This window comes from Talpa europaea, assembly GCF_964194135.1.
Source record: "Talpa europaea genome assembly, chromosome: 8".
Taxonomy (NCBI): domain Eukaryota; kingdom Metazoa; phylum Chordata; class Mammalia; order Eulipotyphla; family Talpidae; genus Talpa; species Talpa europaea.
The window spans coordinates 63,570,616-63,593,288 of record NC_140075.1 but is presented as its reverse complement, the minus strand read 5'-3'; the positions used below and the strand labels follow the sequence as shown (position 1 = coordinate 63,593,288).

Sequence of the window (22,673 nt, the reverse complement as noted above, 5' to 3'; positions counted from 1 at the left end):
CCAATGCAAGCTGACATCTAGCTGGTGTTCAGCTCTACGGGCCCATGCCCCAGCACGTAGCTGCATTTGCTCTTTTTCTTCTCACACAGATTCCTTTCAGGCCTTGTAATTGTTTTTAGTGTTTGCTCTCCTTTTTCACAATTTTTTGAAGGTGAGAATTTATCCACTTTCACTTTTGGGCCTCTCAATAACATTCCTGGACTGCAGTTGAAAAGAGAGGATGGAAGACCAATAATTGGATCTCAATAAAATCTATCTTGGTATGTCTTCCCTCAAAAACAAAATTTTTTAAAGGAATGCTCTACTCAGGTTATAGTAGAATAAGAAAACTCTCTTGTGGAATTGCTGCCCAGTTCTCTTGTTTCAAAATCATGTGAACATTTTTGTAAACTTTTTTCTAGACTTCTCTTTATACATGTAAATGCACACGTGTAATTTAAAATTCATGAGCTCATTTTGTGTTTTATAACTTTTTTTTCACTCTGTTATGTCAAGTCACTATTTATAGATGTTTGCTGTGATTTTTAAAGGCTATATGCTATTCCATTGGGTGAATGGATGATATAATATTTGTGGAAAGAAGATTAGAAGTTGATGGATATTTAGGTTGTTTGTAATAATTTTCTCCTAAAAGGAATATAAGGTAAGTGTGCATCTATAATACACACATTGGTTTTCTCCAACAATAGAGTTGCTGGTTCAACTCAAATATTAATCTCTGTGAGAGAGAAATTACAACTACTTCATAATCTTTAGGCCAACAAGAGTGGGTTAAAAATGGCACAGTTTATTATTCATAAATACACATAGTTTAAGGTTCTTATTTATAATCTTAAGGCAAATTTTGGAAGATGCATTTGATCCTATCTTGTCTGTACACTTGGGATTATGTTTCAAAGGGCTTTGTAAATCATGATGTGCTGTGCAAACCTCAGTGACTCATTACTAGTAGCATACAAAGTATCTGCCATACACCCTCAATGAATAATTATGGAGTCTTTATAGTTTATAAATAATTCATTAAATGGGGGGGGGAAGGCAAAAGCAATAGTCCTGAACCTGATTCTATAGAGGAGAATAAACCAGAGGTCAAGAAAACAAGTTCCAAGCCCTGCCCTCAGACTCCAAGCAGGACCTGTCACCCCAGGAAGGTTGATGTACAGGGATACCAGTGGCAAAAAGGAGTTCCTCCTTTAAGGTATTTCTTTGTCTAGTCCAGATATTTTTCTAGCAGAATAGAGATATTTTTAGCTTTTATTCATATACTTTTATATTTTATTTTTCCTTTTGGGAGTCTCTGTTTTTTTTTCCAGGATATTTTTAGAGTGTATTCTGTATGACTTAATGATTTAGTCTCAGTCTTTGTAAATCTTGTGAAGTCTGGGCTCATGGTCTGATTTCATTCATACATAGCAAGCCCATTCCATAACCTCCATTGTTTCTACTGGAGAGAATGATCTCTTTGTAGTGATTGTAATTTTCAACTTTGAATGTTATTACCAGATTAAAGTTATCTGCTGTTGATTTCAGTGGCATATCTGACTCCCTTATTAGATTTTACTTCTAAATTCTCAGATTCTACTTTAGATTCTTCTAGTTAAAAGTAGTAACCAAACTACATGAAAAAATTCCTGGTGGAACTAAATTTTTTTTTCTAATTTATTTAATTTATCTGCATACTTACATGCTATGGAAAAACGAAAGCTTTCATTCTGAGATCTCATTGAAATAAAGTTGTCTAAAAAGTTTTGCATATTTAGAATCAGTGCCCCTTACTTGAGTAACCTTTTACAAAGATGCTATATTGACCTCAAATTACCTCATTGTCCTAAGTATATGAAACCAGAAAAAAGTCAAATTGATTTTCATCGCATAATGTTTTCTAAGTAAATGGAGGTTTTCTACTAAATGGAAGTTTTAAGCTTTGAGGCAAAATTAATATTTTAAGATTGCTTTTAGGCTTAATGATTGTGTAATATCTGACTTGTAGCATCTTATTTGTGGAGTGTCAGGGAAGCCATGTACATTCTTCTTTGTTTTCAGTATTTATGGTATTAATCTGTTCTTTGTCGAGGCGATTGTGTATCTCTGGTAAGACCTCAGGAATAGAGAAGCAGCAGAAGAGTTAAGCTTGAATCATATTTATCCTTTAGAATTCTACATTGGGCAGCATGGGGGGATGTGGACAGGATGGGAGTAGTATAGGAGCTGTTAAGCGCCCAATGGCATTCCTAGTTTCAGTTTCCTGGGTCCTAACCTGTCCTCCTTATCTCCTGACCACAAGTGTCAGTTCCACTACTGGGCACCCAAAATGTTAGTGTTGGAATAAAAAAGCATCTTACACCTGTGCCCTTTATTTAGGCACTTCATCTGTCTAATTCCTGAAGTCACTTGAATTTACATCTCTTACTCTAAATGATAACCTTATTTTCCTGGTTGTCTGGGTGACCTTGAACATGTTAGCTCTCAGATGAGTCAAACAGAAAGACAACAACTGTATGATATCATCTACTTGTACCTGAAAAAAAAAGTCAAGTTCATAAAAGCAAAGTAAAATGGTATTTACCAAGGGATAGGGGCTGGGGAGCAGGTAGGACAGATGTAGTTTAAAGGTTCAAATTTGCCACGAGTAGTAAATGAGCCCTAGAAATCTAATGCACAATATAGTCAATACAGACAACAGCATTGTACTATGAGCATCCAACTTGCTAAAATGAGACACTGAACTTAAGGATTCGACCACTAAAAAGAAAGGATCGTTATGTAACTTGATAAAGGTGCCAATTGTGGCTACATGAGATTGAGCTCAACAATATGTGTGTCAAATGAACATGCAGTACACCTTTAAGTGTGTCCCATTTTACATGTCAAATATATTTCAGTTTTAAAAAGTGGATATGGTTTAGATGATTTAAAGTGAAAAGAAGATAGATGAAAAGGTTTTAGGAAGATCAAAACTGTGATTAGTTTCTACAACTACCACTTAAGGCAGCCAGCTGCTTTGACTTGCAAATCATATTGTAGGTTGGTTTCTTGGATAGAAAATTTTGTAATTATAGCCTACAAAAGCTGTGGACCAGGAAGAGAATAAATTCCATGGGATTGTAGGGGAGGAAAAATAATGTTTCTGCTACCTTTCTGATCTGAGACCCTAATAATAAATGACTGATTAATGAGTAAAAAACAAACTGAAGTTTGTTTGTACATAGACCTCAGATGTACATGGGATATACTCAAGGAAGAGTGAGGGACACCCCCCCCCCCTCCCAGGTGGCTTAGAATGCAGGGCTAAGTACCATCTTACTAAGGAAGAGAGGAGAGGGACCTAGGCCTCCTAGGGGGAGCATAGATGATTTTTAAGAAAGATTAATGCACTCTGCAAAGAACAGGTGTGAGGTATTACAGTTTGTGACCAAAGTTGTCTAAGTGTGGTGTCAACTTCATCTTCTCTTTTGTGAAGAACCAGTCTTTCCTGATTGATGAAACTCCTAGAGGGGATTTATGACAATTGAGTTCATTTTAGATCTCTCTTTAGACAGAGAAGGGGAGTTCAGAGAAAGTCCCCGTGTATTTTCTTGTTTTTCAGTTACCCTCTGCTCAAAATAATAATGCTGAAGCCCCATATTTTGGGGTGGCAGGTCCTTCTACTCACCCGGGTGATGGAGGTTAGCACAGCTGGAGTCATTGGCGCACCCTTGCTATTGTAATTATCTGGTTTCCTTCCAGCGGAGTTCCAGCCCTGGGCTGGACATTAGTTTACTGACAGTGACTTGTAAGACCTTATAGGGCTACTTGGCTGATTCAAGAGAAAAAATCCTTTACAAACTCTTCCTGGATCTCTCCTGTGAATGTATTTCCTTCCATCCCCATATTCCTCTTTAGGCTATTGGCTTTTAAATTGGTGTCAAGAATGGCAGCCTGAGAACCAGTTAGAGGGTTGTCTACAATGAACATGCCAACATTTTTATTTAGTGAATGTAATGGCCCAGGAATGATATTGAATTCAGATGGGCAGGTACTTTTGGGTAACACTCATAAAGATTATTGCTATACTAGTACCCACTTTACGTTCCGATTCTTTTCCCTTCTAATCAGCTGTGCACCCCCATTTCCAAGGTAGCATTAAAAACATGCACAAATGCATAGTCATTACTATTGCTATGGAAGATCGGTGCAGACTGAAGGTGGGGATGTGGAGAATTGTTGGTCATTATAAGGAAATAAATCCTTACAGATAATATATTATAATCCGACCATACCTTAGAAGTGATAGATTTCACAATAGATAAAATTCCACAAAGAAATGAATCCCCTCAGAGAACACTATAAGAATATACTTTGTTCTGGCAAAACATGGGTCTTGTCTCAAAACTGCCTGACTGTGTCTATGCAGGAGTCTCTTTCTCCTAATAAAATTCCTGCCCTTGTGAAATGGAAAAAAACAAAACAAAACAATACACACAAGTGAATGCAGTAGTTTTTGAGAGTTTCTCATAGAATCAAATCTACTACTAGTAAGTTTTTAAGGGTGAAACCTATATATAAATTCCTCGTCCTTATAACAGTATAGAATGATTTGTATATCATTTAGAGGGTTTTATACTCATGGATGAGAAAAATGAGGATTTGGGAAAGTTGAGTTTCTCTTTTATAAGTAACTTGTAGTATGGATTGCTACATTTGCTCCATTTCTACAAGTTAAAAGGGCCTTTTATTTTTCATGTTGTAAGAGAGTTGATAAAAATTTTTTGATTTGTCAGCATTTATTATGATTCAGGCACTAGGATTAGTGATTTACATGCATTGTTTCACTTAATTCTTTCAACAGTCCACAAGGCAGGTGAAGATACCTCCATGTCACAGTTAATAAACTGAAGGTCTAGAATTTTAAGAGATTTACCACTTGTTACGCAAAGGTCTTAAGTGCCTAACTCGGTTTATTTCCAAACTTGTGCTGAATGAATGTACTGGTTTTTTCATTTCTATTTTTTTTTTTTTTTGGTTCTTGACCAGTGAATATTAGTATAAAAACAACAATAAAAGGTCATTTCCATTTTTTACCAGTTTTTCAAAAGAGAACGGGATTTCCTAAGAGCTGGTAAAATACTTATGAACCCACCTTTTTCCCTCAAAGCTTTTATGCAATAAAATCATTAAGTGTTCCTTTTAACCGCAACTTTAGAAATATGTTCATCTTACTTGGGAGGGCAAAAGCCTGAGCATTGTTTGGAAGACGCTGGCCAAAGGCTGCTGATGGGTCTGGGTGGTGAAGGTCAGCAGAGCTGCGAACCTTGGTGCATCCCTGCTGTGGCCTCCTTACGGTGGCATCTCAGCCATGGGCCAGACGAGTCTACCCGCAATGGGATGTAAGACATGATAAAACTGCTTGGCTGAATCAAGAGAAAAAATTCTTTCTTCTATATTGCTTATAGAATGTTCAAAGCCACTGCACTACCACCAGCTCTATTTTTCACATGTCCCCAAATAGTAAGAGGTGAGAGGCCTTGGACCTGGACAAGGACTAGTATGTTTCTCTCTCTTTGTAGAAAAATGTCCCTGTCAATTATAATACCCTGCCTAGAAAGTGGTAGGATAAATCAGGGTGGGGGAAATTTTGTCTGCTAACATCTAGAAAATCGTAGTGTATCAGTAAACACATGGGAATATAGGTTTCCCAAAAACGTTGCTGTGAAGAATCTAGTTGCAGTGATGAAATGTCTTGATCAGAGAAAAATAGACTTGGGTGAAAGCTGCAATACGTAGATATGGGTACAGGTCAATAATACAGCCAACACTTTTATACTTCACTGTTGGCATCACTTAAGAAAACCTATTCTATTGCACACTTGAAAATAGGAGACATTTCTTTAACTAGGGGATGTTTTTTCTTTTTTTAACATATCTTTCCTCCGTGAGGTCAGGAAAAAACCAGAGACCAGTTTTTTTGTTTGTTTGTTTTTGTTTTTAAAGCACTGGGTACAGTCAGAAGCGTGGGAGGGTGAGAGAATTCACCAGAGCCAGAGAGGGGAACAGAACAGGCAGACCGACGAAATACACTGCTGAGGGGAGCAGTGGGCGCAGCAGGAGAGGTCTGCGTGCCATGTGGGACCCTCGCCAGTGGCCAGAGATCAAACTGGCGCTGCAGAGGCTGTGGGCAGCTTCGCAGCCCAGCGCTCACCCGCTGCGCCACCAGGGGAGGCCCCAGAGACCAGTTTTAAGTAGAGAGTTGTGTTGGTATCCTCTATGAATTGTGCACTGAGAAGGATGGGCTCTGGGCACCTGTGGCCTGTTATAAATCACCTGCATTTTTAGGAGAAACCACCAATGTCCTTAGTTAGTACCACATCTACTGGAGAACGGGGACCACATATTAATTTTCTCTTATATCTACAATACTGAGCATAGTGATAACATGTAGTAGGTTTGCTTGGCAATTGGCTCATTTTCTAGCAGGCTCATTAACTCTTTGAGCTGCTATTATCATGTGTAGCTGTCTGCAAATCCACTTTTAAGGCCCCTGAATACATGGAGCAGCCGTAGGCCTTTCTGTGCCCTTAGTCTTGATTTGTGAATTGCTTGAACAAATGCTGGTTACTGATGAAGGTAGAGACTGTGACTAGGGTGATGAAATAAATGATTTTGATTCAAGTTGCTGTTGAGCTTTTAGACAGTAGAGTTCAAATTCAGGTTGACCTTGAGCATAACAGACACAACCAAGCAGAATTAAAATCAGTGGAGAAGTGCAACTTTCGGAAAACTAAATATAACACTGGGATTGTGTCTCTCTACGTTTGTGGTGTTGGGGTGGGGGGGGGGCTCATTGTGAGTCAGCAACATACTGCTTTATCTTCTTAATTACCGGGCGCACGCTGCCAGTTAACCACAGGAGTGTAACTTGTGGGAACTGCTGGGTAGCATTTCCAAAATACTTAGCATTAGTCAGCCACTTCAGAATTCTGTGTCCACTTTGGCTGAAGGAAAATGTGGAGAATTTGGCAAAGGTTCACAGCATGGCCACTAGAGGCAGAGGAACAGTGGGAAGTAAGACCTAGTGAAAGAGGCTAATAAATAAGGATTAATTGCTTAGACTGATGGAAAGCAGCTGAAAGGGTGTTTAAATTAATGATTCTCTGTGCATCTATAGTTATGTAGAAGATTATAATTATTTCCATTGTGAAGAGACTTAGGGAAATGGATTTACGTTAGAGCTAAAGTAGATTTTATTTTATTAAAGATTTATTTATTTATGCATACAAGAGCTGGGGTACAGGCCAGAGATGCGGGGGAGAGGGGTTGTGGTGAGAGGATCCACCAGAGACAGAGTGGGGAACAAAACAGGCAGACTGACCGAAATACGTTGCTGAGGGGAGCAGTGGGAGAGACAGGAGAGGTCTGCTGTGCCATGTGGGTAGCTCCCTGGCTGGGCATCGAACTCATGCTGCAGTGGCTGTGGATAGTTTCATAGTGCTGCGTCTTAACCCCTTGCACCACCAAGGAGGCCCTAAAGGAGATTTTAAAGGAGCAAAAGGGTTAGTGGGCAGTGGACAGACTTCTTAACTGGAGATGTGAAATCACACTCCTTATGGTGGGAACAGCAGTGGATGCTGTTGCTACTTAAGAGTTAGGTGCTGTTGAGGGAAAGATGGACAAACGTCCTAGATCCCACTTCATGTTCACCTTACATTGCGTTTGACATTTCCAGCAGGCAAATCAGTTATTTTCCTGTTGTTGGTATTTTTTTCATAGTTATTGTAAATGTAAAGATATTGCTTATTGTGACAAGTAACTTCACTTTCCCCAAGGCCAAGGACGGGCACAGTGATTTTGAGTGCAGCAGGAAGTGAGACTTTACTGAATGCCCCGCAGGGCGGGTGTCTGCCCACAGGCCAGCATGCAAAGTACATTATTATTTAGTTTTAATACTCTAGTACCAAAGTCCCTTCCCTCTTTCCTCATTATTAATGGAGTCCTAGGGAGTTACAATCTTGTCCGGAGGTTGCCTAAATTCCTTTCCACAGTTGGTAATATAGACACATTAAACTCTTTTTGTTTGTTCCTTCTGGGGCCATTTGGCCCGTTTTATGTTATCTCAGTGAACCTTGGCTTGGTTTTACTCAGAGATTTCCAGATAGAAAGAGGGATCCTGCATTCCTTGGGCGGCCACATTTTGCAGCTATCTGCTTGAGGGGGCAGGGTCAGGATGTCTCCAACTCACCTGAAGATAGAAAACTCACCAGGCACTTTTCTTTCACTCATAATGACCATACAATGCATTTGAATCAAGGGAGAAGTTAAACAACATATCGAAAATTATTTCACCAGCAAATCAACTTCATGATCATTCTTTTTTTATTAATCAATTAATTGATTAATTATTTTTTTCCCTTACATTGGTGTAGTCCCCATAGTTCTCTTGCCACCATATCACCCATACACTATCGCCTTATTCTGCTGTGTTCTTCCTTCCCCTGCCCCTCCTATGCTGCATGCATCAGACCTGGGATCATTCTTACATGGGTCCTTACAGGATTGTCAATTCCAACTTCCTTTTCTTCTTTAGAAACCTCGCTGTGTGCCCTCCTCACTTGTTCTACAATGAGTGCCAAATCTGCCATCAGCAAGGAAATTTTTGCACCCCTTGATGAAAGGATGCTGGGAGCTGTACAAGTCAAGAGGAGGACTAAGAAAAAGATTCCTTTTTTGGCAACTGGGGGTCAAGGCGAATATTCAACCTACATCTGCCTGTCAGGTAAGGAGAATCAGATATTAATCTTTCAAGCAGGGTTGCATATGCTGGTGTTGGATACCTTTGCTGTTTCTCTCTCCTTTCCTATTTCCCTGTGATCTCCTGTGAGCCTCATTTACTTGCTTGGTACTTTTGAGGTTGCCTTGAATGGGAAAGATCATGAAGTTCAATTTTACTGTATTTTTTAGTTTGTGAAGAGCTTCTGTGAAGGCTTTGGCAGACACTTATTTATCGTGCTTTCTTTCACTAGGATGCAGGCAGAAAGTGGGTTACTCCTGTGGGGTTTGTGTTTCAGAATTATAGCTGGTATTTGGATCATTGTCATTACTAGCAGCCTTTGTTTCATTGACTTTTCTTTTCCTTAACTGTTGCCAATAGTCAGTAATGGTTTGTCTCCAGATAAATATCGACACCTTATGGAATGTGAGAAAGTAGACTCAGTTCATAAATCACTGTTTTGCCTGACAGCTGTTCCTTGTCAGAAACAGGCATCTGTTCTATTAAGCTTAGACTTTTGTTGGATTATTCTTTCTCTTTCTGTTTGTGATTGTAGGAGATCTGTGGGATTTACTGTTGATTCATACCAAGTTTTTTGAGATGAAATTTGGATAAGTTTTCCATGATGTGAGGGATATTGCTCATATGAACACCTGGGGCATTTATAATAATTTTTATAATTTTTTTTTGTAACTGGGCAATGGAAGAAGTAAGCTTTCCTTAATTCATCTTATTTCTTTCAGCTGTGACTCAGGGATAAATTTTTTTCCTTGGATCCATTTTTAGCCTTTTTTTCAGAAATTAACCCTCTAACCATTTTAAATTTTTTCAGAATTTATTTCGGAGTAGAGATGACTTTTTTCCCCCAGAAAGAACATGGAAAATAGCAACAAGAGTGTTTTAATTTAAAATAAAATAAGAACATAACCCTTTGGTAAGAATGCTTTTTTCAGTGATTAGAAGAAAGCTTTATTTAAAGGTATGACAAAATTGACCTGGAAATATCGGTATTTCTTTCTTAATCCCAGATAGGAATTAGGTTAATAAAATTTGGCTATTACTAGAGGACACTTACTCTTCTTTAGTATGTGGGGCTGTACTTGACATTTAATGGGGGCTCAATTTATATCTAATGACTAAGTGAAATAAAGAAGTAGCCTTTCCTATTATCTTCTTTATATTTTGTTAATGAGATTCAGGTTTTAAAATCTTAAATATTCTTGGAGTCTTAAATTTAGATTCTAGAGTTTTTGCTTGCATCCATAATGAGTAGAATGCATAACAATAAATTTTGTGTTTGGACTGAGCTGAAGATGGGCTGAACATGGACACATAGTGATTGGAAACTTATTTAGCTCTATGCTATTAATATTTCATTGAAATTTCTGGAAGATGGGTAGTTGAAGAAATGGTAGGCAGTCTGGAAGTCCCTTGAGTTGTACCTGTACACACCTGTAACTGAAAAAGAGGGTGGTTTGTTTGCATTTTGGTATCTGCTGTTGTCAGTGTGACTGATCATGACATCTGCAGGAGTGACATGGGGACTCTACCTCATCTCAGCGAAATAGTATTACCATTTTGCATCCCATAGAAGGTAGTGACCTTAGCTGATAACTGCATATCCTTTACAAATTACCAAGACCTTCAGACTTAACATCTGGAAGAAAGAGATTGCTTTTTCTCATGTAGGAAAATCTTTTATTCTGCAAGTTTTCATCCTTATCCTGGTTCTGAATTTTGAGAGGATAGTTTGATAAAATAGATCTGATCGTTAAGTGGAAATGGGGTAGGAGAAGGTCAGACAACTGACACCCAAGTTTTTTGCACTTTGTTTTATATTAAAATTGAGAAAGAAGCAGCCACATTCATTTTCTAAGTTATGTGAAGTTTAGAGCCATATAAGTCACATCTCTGATAAGGTAATGTTTCAGTAACTAATTAGTAAATATTTATAAAGTGCTTTTTACATGGTGAGTACTCTAGTTATGAGAAGACTCAAGAAGCTTGCTTCATTGGGTAGAGCAATAGACATTAATAAGTTACTCTCTAAAGATTTTATTTATTTATTTATACAAGCACCTGGTACAGTCAGAAGCGCAGGATGGTGAGAGCATTCACCAGAGCCAGAGCGGGGAACAGAACAGGCAGACTCATGAAATACACTGCTGAGGGGAGCAGTGGGCACGTCAGGAGAGGTCTGCGGGCCATGTGGGACCCTCGCCGGTGGCCGGGGATCAAACTGGTGCTGCAGAGGCTGTGGGCAGCTTCGCAGCCCAGTGTTCAACTGCTGCACCACCAGGGAAGGCCTAATGAGTTACTCTCTAGACATAGTTTTCAACTGAAAAGGTGAACAAGAAAAAATAGAGTGATGTGAAAGCATGTTTGAGGAGAATTTGACCTGGTTGCAAAATTCCAGAGCTGCAAAAAAAATAGGGCCTCACTTGTTGTGAAAGGTGGTGTGTGGGTATAGAGTGCATTCCAGGCAGAGGGGATAGGAGCTTCATTGAAAGACTAAATGGATTTCAAGTTTCTCTTTTCTCCTGCTCTAAGGATGCCTACTCTGGCTCAACTCACATAGGCGTCTGCGAAGTGTAAGTTGAGCCCTGAGTTATGGCCTCCTTCCTGATTTGCCTATGAACCACCTATACTCTCAGGAGGCCAGAAAGAGTTTTTTCAACTCTTGTGTTTTAGTTAATGAAAACCAGCTATCCATTTTGAATGGGAAAAAATTATCCAAATTAGGGCAATGTCTGCAAATAATTTTTAACCACTTTCAAACAGCATAGGTGCTATTTTTTTTCAAAGGAAGAATGTCCTAACTGTAAAAACTTGCCAGCATATGCATCTAAACATAGGTGTTTTATATCCAGTGTCTTTACAAATGTTTCTTTGTGTGAATTGCACCTCCCCACCCCCTAGCCAATATCTGGCAGGATTTATAATCAGAGAGGTAGCAGCCATGATCATAGATTTGTTATTTCAGAGTGGGTTATATATCCACTGAATATATAAAAAGGGGCTGAAGCAAAAGAAATAAAATAATCTTCCTTTAAAGTTTACATAGTGGTAGTTTTGTAAAGAGAAATAATATCTCTAGTTCATTCATGGAGACTTAGGATAGGATTTGAGTGTTTCTAATAGGTCTTCCTGATGACTTCTTGAATGGCATGCATGTGTTCCTGTGTTAAGATGCTTTTGTTGATTAATACTCTTGAAGCATTGGTCTGTACCCTATCCCCTGCCGCAGACACACATATGCCATGGCTAAAATTGAAAAGGCTGTCAGTATCAAGTGTTGACAAGCATGTGGAGCAATTTGAGCTCATACTTTTCTAGTGATTTAACTGCTTTGGTAAACAATTTGACAGTTTTTAATAAAATCAAATGTGTACTTACATGACTCAGCAACTCTGTTCCTAAGCATTTACCCAAGAGAAATAACCTATGTACACATAAAAGTTTATATAGAGAGCTTTATAAGTCTTACTTATAATAACCAAAAAGCATCCATATGATCCAGCAATTCCACTCCTAGGTATTGCCCCAAAGGACACAGAAACATCAATTCTAAAGAGCATCTGCACCCCTATGTTTATAGCAGCACTGCTTACAATAGCTAAGTTTTGGAAACAACCCAAATGCCCAAAAATAGATGACTGGATCAAGAAGATGTGGTACATATACACCATGGATATTACTCAGCATTCAAAAAAGATAAACACATGCAATTTGCAGCAACGTGGATGGAGCTGGAAGGGATCTTGCTCAGCAAAATAAGCCAGAAAGAAAAAGAAAAATACCGGATGGTCTCACTCATAGCAGGAATCTAGAAAACTTAAATAAGGGACCAGGAAAATGAATAACTATAAGAAAGTGAAAATCAAAATCAACAAAAAAACTATGAACCAGAGACACTCTATGGGGGGTGGGGAGGGGAGGTATTGGGGTCAAAATAAGGGGGTTGCAATTGTATGGGGAATATAAAAATAAAATTTATTTAAAAAAAAAAAACAAAAAGCAAAACTCAGATGTACAGCTGCATGTGAGTGATCAAATGGTCATCTATATAGGAATGAATGAGAAATTATATCTGTGTATTGGAATGCTACTTGGCAATGAAAAGTAAGGAACAAACAGTACATTCAGAAACATGGAAGAATCTCAAAAGCATTATGTTGTAAGAAAAAATAAACAGAGAAAAGTATATTCTGAAAAGAGAAAAACATATATTCTGTATGATTCAATTTATATGAAATTCTAGAATGTACCAAACTTAAACTATAGTGACAGAGAGCCATTGTTGGTTACCAGAGCCTCAGGTTGGGCACTGACTGCAAAGGGGCATGAGGTAAGTTTTGGAAGTGGTTTAAGTATTCTGTATGTTGATTGTGGCAATGTATTTTTCATAACTCATCAATCTGCACACCTAAAATTTTATTATAATATATCTCAGTAAAGCTTGATTTAAAAAAAAAAATAGAGAGAGTCACTAGTGGGATGATTATAAGAATTTATAACCATTTTCGCTCAGTGTTCCTGTAAAGTGGACAGGCATTAGCCTTTCAATTTGTAGGTATGAGAAGTTACCCTCAATGGTCTTTTTGAACCTTCAGACAGAAGCAACTATGTATCATGTAAATCTATGTTTCTAAGTATCCTAGATCCTTATAGTATTTGGCATCTTGCCAAGTATAGACACAGTAGATGTTTAATGGGAGATGCTATTTGAATTTATTACTTACTGCATAGCTGATTATAGTATAGACTTTATTTATAATTAGAGCAGTTAACTCATTCAAAGTGTAACAAGAGCCCCAACCACAGCAATTTTTATGGTTGGTTGCCCCTCTGTAATAGCCTGGGTCTATAAAACTAAACTAGAAATATGCTAAGAAGTTAAAGTCAGTTGATTATTAGATGCCAGTTCCCTACTGAACATTCTCTAATTTGATGTTTAAAATCTATCTTCCTGATCCTGGTTTAATTCAGTATATGTAATGTATAATGCTAGCTTTCATGTCCATAAATGGAAAAATATCTTTCTTTGGCTGCTTCTTGTACCCAAAGAAGGAGCATAGTGGGAACTTTAATTTTTGTGATTAGTACATTTTTCACGTATTTGTTGAAACAGAGCATCCTAATCTTTTCAAAGTGATTTTGGATTTGTAAAGGGCAAAATTTTCTTATTAAGAAAAAGTTCTGAATGCTCTTTGATGAAATAATTTATGTAAATGAACTCCATGGAAGATAATGATGTGAATTAGGAACTGAGAACCTGATAATACTGTTCTTTATTTCAGTTGTTACCAGCCCCGGTATTCCTTGGAGTAACCCTTAGAATTTTCAAAATTCGGATGAGTTGGTTCCTGTTCAGTCCTAAAGCAGCATCAGGGAAAGTGGAGAAACTTACCCGTATTTTGAAGTGTTAATCAAGAGTGAAGCTAATGTTGAGAGCTCTCACAGCCTTGGGGAGTTATACTCTGGGTTCTTATTAATAAACTTGACAAAAAATACTTTTTTCATTTCTTACTTGTTGACTGATCATAGTCAAACTTCTGAATTTTTCTGGGCTTCAATTTATTCAGTTAACAAGTTGAAAGGTTCCTTGGGAGCTCTGAGATTCTAGGACTCTGAACCTTTTATACCAAATTTCATTTTTATTCTATGCATATCACATAGGCAGAAATTCAGGTTGTTAATAATGCAAATAGATGCTAAAAATGTTTTGTGAAAGTTTGAGAACATTCTTTGTACATTGTTATTGAAATGAAAGTAACCAAAGTTGTTAATGATCTGGCTTGAGAAAAATTCTTTTTATCTACTTTCTAATCCAGATTGGTTCTCATCTTAAGATCTATGAATATTAGAGGAGAGAGAAAGGAAGAATACAAGACAGTTAAAATTTGACCTTGATAGAAATGGTTTGTTTAGAAGTGGCGAGTTGACTTTCTAATAGTTTTTATCCTGGGGAAAATGAAGAAATCCACAGTGAACCCAGAAGTATACAAAGGCATCAGCAGTTAAAGAAGAAATAGAAAAACAACTACAATAATGATATTTATTATTCTTTATTATAGAAATAGTAGATATTGCTGAAAATATGAATCTTTCAGAAACTCATGTAAAAAAAATAAAAAGTATTCATCTTGTGCATGTTATACTATTTATTTTAATTTTATTTTATCCTCTTAACATCCCTACCAATTAGGTGGTCCATTCTTCACTTCAGATGAAGAGCCCACTGTTTATTGGAGAGGTTATGACCTCCCAGAGTCACCCCTTTGAAAGTGACAGATTTGAGAACCCACCCAGTCCGTGTGGCCCAATGGCCCTGCTCACACTGCTGGAGCATCTCATTTACTCTCACTTAAGGTCAGGAAGGGCATGTGGTGTGGAGAGAACTGTGTTTTAAGGGTCATATTTCCCCCTAATTCTTCAAATTGATAGACCTTGAACAGATTTGATCAGTACTGTGCCTTCTATCTCGTTTCTGAGGTTACTGTTTCATAGACTTTCCTGCATTTGAAATATGTATCAGGATATATCTCTTTATTATAGAGATGTGCTATATAAATCCATCCATAAAACTTTAAGTAGCTCTAGAAGACAGTGCAGTAAAAAACAGTTATTTCCAGTGCCTTGATTATATGATTCTTTCTCCTCTTTTATTTTACAAAAATGCAGTATCTTATATTTTATATTGAGAGTTTTGGCTCTTTCATGATATGCACATAGACCCATTACATTAAAACCTTTATAACCATAATAACCCTGGGTTAGGTGGTGTGAACAGTAGAGAAAGGGTTTGCTTCTGAAATGTTTTCTGGCTCAACAGATTTTGACACCAGATGTCATTCACAAATGAGCTTCATTGTGGCGCCCCTCTATGTACCCATCAGTGGCTTCAGTGAACATTACAGTTAGGGTGCCACCAGCACCTTTGGCTTGGCAGTAGTAATAATAATGGTAGTAGTAAGGGCATTTATTGACTTCTATATTGGAACTTGTGGCTCTCACCTTTCCATATATTAACTCACTTCAGCCTTACAATATTGTTACAAGGTAGATCATAGGGTCTTCATTTTGGAGATGAGGAAACCATGACTCTAGGCCTGCATTCCCTTAGTGACTCTACTTATCTTTCTCTCTCTTTCCATCCCCTTTCGGGTCTAAGAGTCATGTAAGAACAGACCTCCCAAATCCACCATAATTTTTTCCTTACCCCTTAGTGATACTCATGCCTCAGTATTATTCTGGCCTTGGTTGGTTTGGGCTGGCTCGTGACAGTCCTACAGAGTAACTGCGTTACCACTCATGCTGCAGAGGCTGCGGATAGCTTCATAGAGCTGTGCTTAACCCCTTGTGCCACCAGGCTCCCTACATGGCCCAGCAGACCTGTCCTGTCTTGCCTGCTGCTCCCTTCAGCAGCGTATTTTGATCAGTCTGCCTGTGGATGTATTTGAGTCTCAGAGGAAATTAATTCCCCAGGGAACTCAGAGAGGCACCTGACAGGGACATTGCTATATATGAACTTGTTTTGCTCAGTTGTATAATAGAAAGAAGTAGATGTCTTTAACTTTTTAGTTTCCTTGGTGATTCTAGATCTCTTTCTGTGAAAGCTAGTAGTGATAGTATTTGTCTTTTCTAAAGCCGTGTGAATAGGAGAGTCCAAAATGGACAGCTAAGCACTTAACAGGTATTACTTCATTCAATCCTCACAACAGCCTTATGCTGTGGCTTCTAGTGTTATTTTAAAGATAACATAGTCAAGACCTCAAGTGGGGAAGTTTGCTGTCCAGGGCCAGGCAGCTAGAAGAGGATGAAGCTGAGATTCATATCTGGGTCCATCTCATGCCAAAGTCTACACAGTTTATTTCCCCTGAATGCAGTGCTAGCTTCAAGAAACCAGGCTCTCTACTTCCTTAAAAACAATGTCACAACCTTGCAAGCAAAGCTCTTTAACTTCCCAGGATTTAGAGGATGTGCTGTCCACCGCTTTAGCTTTTCTAGTGGTTTAGCACATCAACAGAGTTTCTTTTTCCACTTTCTCATGTATGCATTCCAATACTGAAACCAGATGGAAACAAGGGAAAACTCTTAACAGAGGCTAGTGCCAAACATTTCCTTTAAAAAGGAAACTCCATCTGTGAGTGCTCCCACCACACAGCCCACTGTTAAGAACAGGAGTTCCACAGCTGATCCACTTATGCTCGTTTTGATTAGTTTTGACTAATTGCAAAGGTAGAGCAAAGGGTGGTTTGGCAGATTGCAAACTAAGGCAGCTTTCCTTCTGAAATGTGGCTGGCAACGCCCTGTGTACCTGGCAGACATCCTGAGCAACAGCTGACCCAGGAGGCAAGGTTTTAATCCATGCAGAGGCATTCTTTGTGGGTGGTGGTTTTCTAAGCACTTTCTGAACTTAGTGCACTTTGCTGTTGTATCCTGAGTCGAACAGCATCTGCAGGCTCTCTCTTGTTGGTAAGTTGCAGCCAGAGGGGTTTAGGGTCCTCAGGTCCCCATTTGCTCCCTGTTTTCTCCTAGATCCAAAGTAACAGAAGACAGGCTTAGGGTAAAATAGTGGCTCTACAATCTCTGTCATGTCTTTGAGCCTCAGTTTTCTCATCTATGGAATGGAAACAGAATCTATATTCCAAAGGCATTTTGAAGATTAACTGAACTCTATATTGTCTGTATATGGTCTGAAACTTAGAAGCTCCTCCTTTTTATAAGCAATATTAACTTGTCATTAGATGGGATAGCCACTGGTTCTTGCCATGCAAAGATAATTCAGCTGCAGTTTTAAGAATCATGTTAATATATGTCTGTGACCAGCTTCTGTGATCTGTCATGTGAGACAGAGTCTCATGGAAGCCCAGATTTGTCTTAGGAGTTCCTACCACCCTTTCATACTATTTTTTCTTTCTCTCTCAACTTTGCAGTTCTCTTCCCTTCTGTCTCCCAGCCCTGCCAGGGGTCTCAAGGTCATTCCAATTACTGATTTCTAAACCAAGCTCCTCTTAATTCTCTCTATTCCTCAAATCCCCTGCCCTCCCAACCCTCCCCCAACTAGAACACTAGGGCCAGCACAGTGCTAGAACACCAGGGCCAGCATAGTGCTAGAACACCAGGGCCGGCATAGTGCTCTTGCCTCTCTGAGAGGTGACGACTTCCTCTCTGGTCTCCTGAGTGTTTGTGCATTGCTGGGCGTATTGGATGCGGAAGTCCCTATGTTCAGGCCCCTTGATCCAACTTTTCGGGGAGTTAGAACTGGCTCAGGCAATCGCATTCCTGTCCCTGAAATGGGAGATGTTATTTTCCTACACCTATCTTCACTGGATCAAAAGAAAACCGGAAACAAACAAACAAAAAAAAAAAAAAAACAGAAACATACTGTGGGGTCAATCAAGTGCACTGTTAACGCAAACAGCAGAAGTGGGAGAGGATGGTAGAAAGTGCCTGAAAGGCTGTGGACCCACCTTTTCAGCCCAGATCTGATTCTTGTTTGCCCAGCTCTTTCCTTCCTTTAGAGAGAGAACACATGAGAATGAGGGGTATTTCCATCCCCATTACAGTCATGCTAAACCATATGCAGAATTTTATAGAAAATACCATAACCACAAGGCCGGTGAGGTAGTCAGGTTGTCCGGCACCTTGAAGAATGGATGCTTTGATCTCCATCCCACTTCTCTGGCCACCAGTGTTGGCTCCACACTTAGAATTGCACTTAGAATTGCTGGGCTTTACTTGTCAGTTTGCTTTCTGTTTACCTCTCCAGTCTGCCGGCCCCTGGAGGGTAGACCCATGCTTTAGACACATCTGTCCTCATGTGGAAAGGGTAGCATGCCTGGGGAATCAGGCAAAGTCCCACCCCTGAGACCCACAGGCTCTCTTTCTGGGTGGAGCTCTGGGCTGTGCACTCACACACTCTCTGGCTTAGACCAGAGGGAGCTTGACTGGGCTTTTTTTTTTCCCTCCAACTTTCTGTTGTTAGCACTGAGATGCTGCTGGGTGATCTTTTAATTCCCTTGGAATTCATTAGGTTACTGAGAAGAAATTTTTATTTTACCTAATGACCCAGTTACCAAGAAGAAGATACAGATTTCTCTGATTTATTCTGACTTTTAGAATCATCCAAAACGAGCAATTTATAAATGCTTCCATTGTTGCCTACAGTAGGAAGCCGTTATCTTGCCTTTTGAAGCACCTGAGTGTTCCCCTCGAGTTCATATTATGAAGGAATAAATAATCATTTAATGGGCATTGAATATATCAAAACTCTCCCTGAATGTTTTTTATCATAATAATTGTTTTCAATTCTATAAGTTCTTAAAAAAAGCTTTCAAGGGAAAAACAGAAACTCCATTTTTATTTTTCACTTTTTATCTCTCTGAGGAGATTCATGCTATCTCTTCCACCCCCAGCCTTCGCACAGATTATTTTCTCTCCACCACATGTGGATCCACATGGCTTAGGCTGGAGGCCTCATGGCCGCTACATACTCTTCATGTTTGTTTCCGTTTCCCAAGGAATGGGTTCCTGAGAGGCCTTCATGGTTTGGCAAGTGGATTGGGGTGGTAAGAACACACTAGTCTTGAGTGCTTGAGGTCTGCATGTCCATTTTCATAAAACAAAGCAATGGAATAGCGAGCTGCCCACCTCGATTCCTCAGCTACTGTATGACAGCAGCTGTTACACACGTTTTCTCTCTGGTCAGAATCCTTTCCTTCTTGTTGGTAGGTAAGAGTCAACTGTGTTTTAGAGGCATGAATTTCTAGGTATATTTCTCTCCACGGATGTATACATATTCTTTTTCAAAAACATAGAAAGCACCTCACACAAAAAGAAAAAAATGAGAAAAATCATGTAAAAAATTATGACTTGGGCTTTTGAGATTTTTGTTTTTTTTTAATATTCCTTCCCCTTTATAATAATCTACATATAATGTCATCCTCTTTATTCACTTAACATGGTAAAGAAACTTTTAATTTATTATATACTCCTTTTAAGGGTAATTTTAATGGCTTCTGGAATACCATACAGTATTTCACCATTTGTCTGTTGCAGGATATTTTGCTTTTTCAGTTTTCAGAGTTAAAAAATAAGGAACTTGAAACTTGGTCTTACTTAATATCCGTCTGATAGATGAGGAAGTTGAGGCAGACACAGACAATTTGCTAGAAGATACATCCACACTGCTAGTGAGCAGTGAGTGGAGCTGAACCTTAGGGCTTATGCTCTGCCATGGACCAACTGAGCTTATTTCGAAACTATAACTGCCAGAACTTTTAAAATATCATTTTTACATTGTGTGCTTAGCAACTGCTTGACCATCACCAGGATATTTAGCTTTGTTCTTCATCAGGTTGTCTTTAAGATACATCTTATGCTGTTCCCTATGGAGTTAGGGCGCTGCTGCATTTCTATATGCATATGCAGGTGTACATGATCAGTGCATGTGTGCAGGCATGCATGTTTGTGTGTGTGTGTTTAAAGAGAAAAAGAAAGAAGGTATGTCTTACATAAAGTCAGCCCTAATGTTTCTTAAAAGATGCAGTGCTTTACCTCATCTTTTTGGCATGGTTCACTTACAATTCATTAGACATCTCCTATTGTATTGTTGTTAGGTGAGGGTTGAGGAAGTGTAAATATCAATCAAACACAGATATGCCTTTTTTTCTAGGTCAGTGCATTTCATTAAGATTCACATCTGACATATCAGATCCTAATTTGAACCTATGAAGCAAGAAAGGTGAAACAAATTAATTTCTTAGGAATCTTCTTTTAGAAGTTTAGACTTTTATATCTAGAAGAATAGTCATTCTCAAACTTAATTACCAATAGTTATAGGAAAAATGAAGTCCAGAGGGATTGGATGGCTTGCCCAACATCACATAACCACTGTAATAAAGCAAAAGAAGGAAAAAAATGTGCTCAGTTCAGTTTTTGACCTTGGGGGTCCTCGGGATGTATCAGGTCAGAATTTTTGAGGAATAGATGGGATTAGAGGCTAAACTGAATGTGGAAATTACCTCTGATCTCTCTGCACTTCCTTTTCACATCTGTATACAGGAGCTATTTGTACCACTGATTCCTGGGAAGACATCAGCTCTCAGCTGAGGGTGTGCCTATGTCTCTTCTAGGGTTTGAATATTGGAGGAAATGAGGCCTGCATTCAGCTGTAAAATCCAAGTGTGCAGGCTTATCCCATTTCTCTGTTACTTCCACTGGACTTGGGGATCCATAGAGTAGAGCGCATTTAATAAAAATGTTTTGAAACAGAAAGAAAGGCCAACACACCATTGTCTTTAAATGTGGTATACCATCTGACCCATTGGGTTATGAGAAGAAAATATTAGAATTTCTATTTAAATATAATTGTTTACTATTTTAAGCATTCCATGTATATTTGATAATCACCATAATAATTCAGAGCAATAGTCCAAGTATATAACTTACAAATATGCATTTATTGGTAGTTAATACTCATACAATTTTTATTGAAGACATGCATTGTCAACATGTTTGGAGATTCCTCAGCTAGATTCCTGGGGAATCCCAGGATACTGGGTAGAAGCATTTGCTACAGTAATAACAACTTCTGGCCATTGGACTAATATATGTATAATCTCTGGCTTTTAGAGGTAGTTGTTCAAGATAGTGAGCATGTACTGCCCTTTGGTATTAGCTTTGGCCCCCACTACCTGCCCCCCACCACCCACCCTGGGTGATTCCATGGCTTTCTGGAAAGCCAGCTGTTATGTGAGCCAAGTGTCCTAACACAGGCAAGAGACCTGTCACAGTGCTTAGCACTTGGGAGTTGCAAATGATGGCTCTCCTTTTGGAACCTGAAATCTGGCTGAGACAGTTACTTGTTTCAGTTCTAATATTAGGTTTCATCTGGATTGGATGTAAACATCTGTGACTTTGCTTTTAGTACACTATCATCAGGTTGAGCCTGGTTTATTTAGCCCTGAAGTTTCTTTTCCTTTTGCATTGTTTGAAAAGGGAGACCCACATTTCTTTCTGGACCTGATATTTATTGATTCATCTAGGGCAGCCTCATTCTTTGCTGATATAGCAGAGCCCTTGGTTCCCATATGAGCAAATCTGTTTGACTAGTGCCTTTCTTTTTTTGTTCATAATCATTTTTGTCAGTTGTTATTCTTCATATGGAAGAGCTATAGCGACCATTTACTTGTGGCATAGCTATGCCAACTCTCTTCAGCAAAGAAATATGTTGGGTTTCTTTTTGTTTTTAATTTCCAAACATATAGGTTTTTCAGATTTCTTTCTGTGATTTGTTTCTAAGTTAATTCCTTTGTGAGCAGAATATACCTTGTACAATTTTAGTTATTTAAAATTTGTTGAGATTTAAGTCAAGTTAGTTTATAATCAATAGTATTTAGTAAAATTAGTTGATAGTATTTTCTACATCCTTACTATTGTTTTGTCTACTTGTTCCGTTTACTGAAAAGAGTAGTATGACAGTCCCCAGCTATAAAGAATATTTTGAACTTCAGTTCAAATACTGGGTCTGTGATGTGTCAGTGACTTAAATGTGTCTTACATGAAGAAAAAACACACATCACAGTACTTCTTATCGCCTGGAATGTGGAGCTATTAAAAATAGCCCCTTTTGTTTTCAGAAACCATGTAAATGTAGCTCTGAGATTGGATTTTGGTTTTCTGCCTGGAAATATTTCAGGGACCATCATTACCCCTCCACCCCCCTTTCCAACATTGCTCCTCACTCAAGTAGGTACAGTCAATGATGTATCACTCAGTGATGTTTCAGACAATGGGAGACCACATATAGGACAGTGGACCATACCTGAAAGCTGAGGGGCAGGGTAGGTTTGGCCACCTGGCTCTGTGCAGCTATACTGCACGATGCTTATAGAATGACAAACTCACCGACCAAAGCATTTCT

The 22,673-nt window shown here is 38.7% G+C and overlaps 1 protein-coding gene across 4 annotated transcripts in view; it reads left to right on the top strand.

Annotated features, from left to right (window-relative positions):
• Positions 1–8,595: 8,595 nt before the first annotated feature.
• STXBP6 (syntaxin binding protein 6) overlaps positions 8,596–22,673 on the top strand; it is a gene marked incomplete at both ends in the record, with an annotated part of 166,522 nt that continues 152,444 nt past the window's right edge. For all 4 annotated transcript variants that reach the window (XM_084240882.1, XM_084240881.1, XM_084240880.1 and 1 more), the window contains one exon: positions 8,596–8,749. In XM_084240882.1, coding sequence (XP_084097008.1) covers positions 8,596–8,749 — 154 coding nt within the window. The remainder of the gene's footprint in view (positions 8,750–22,673) is intronic.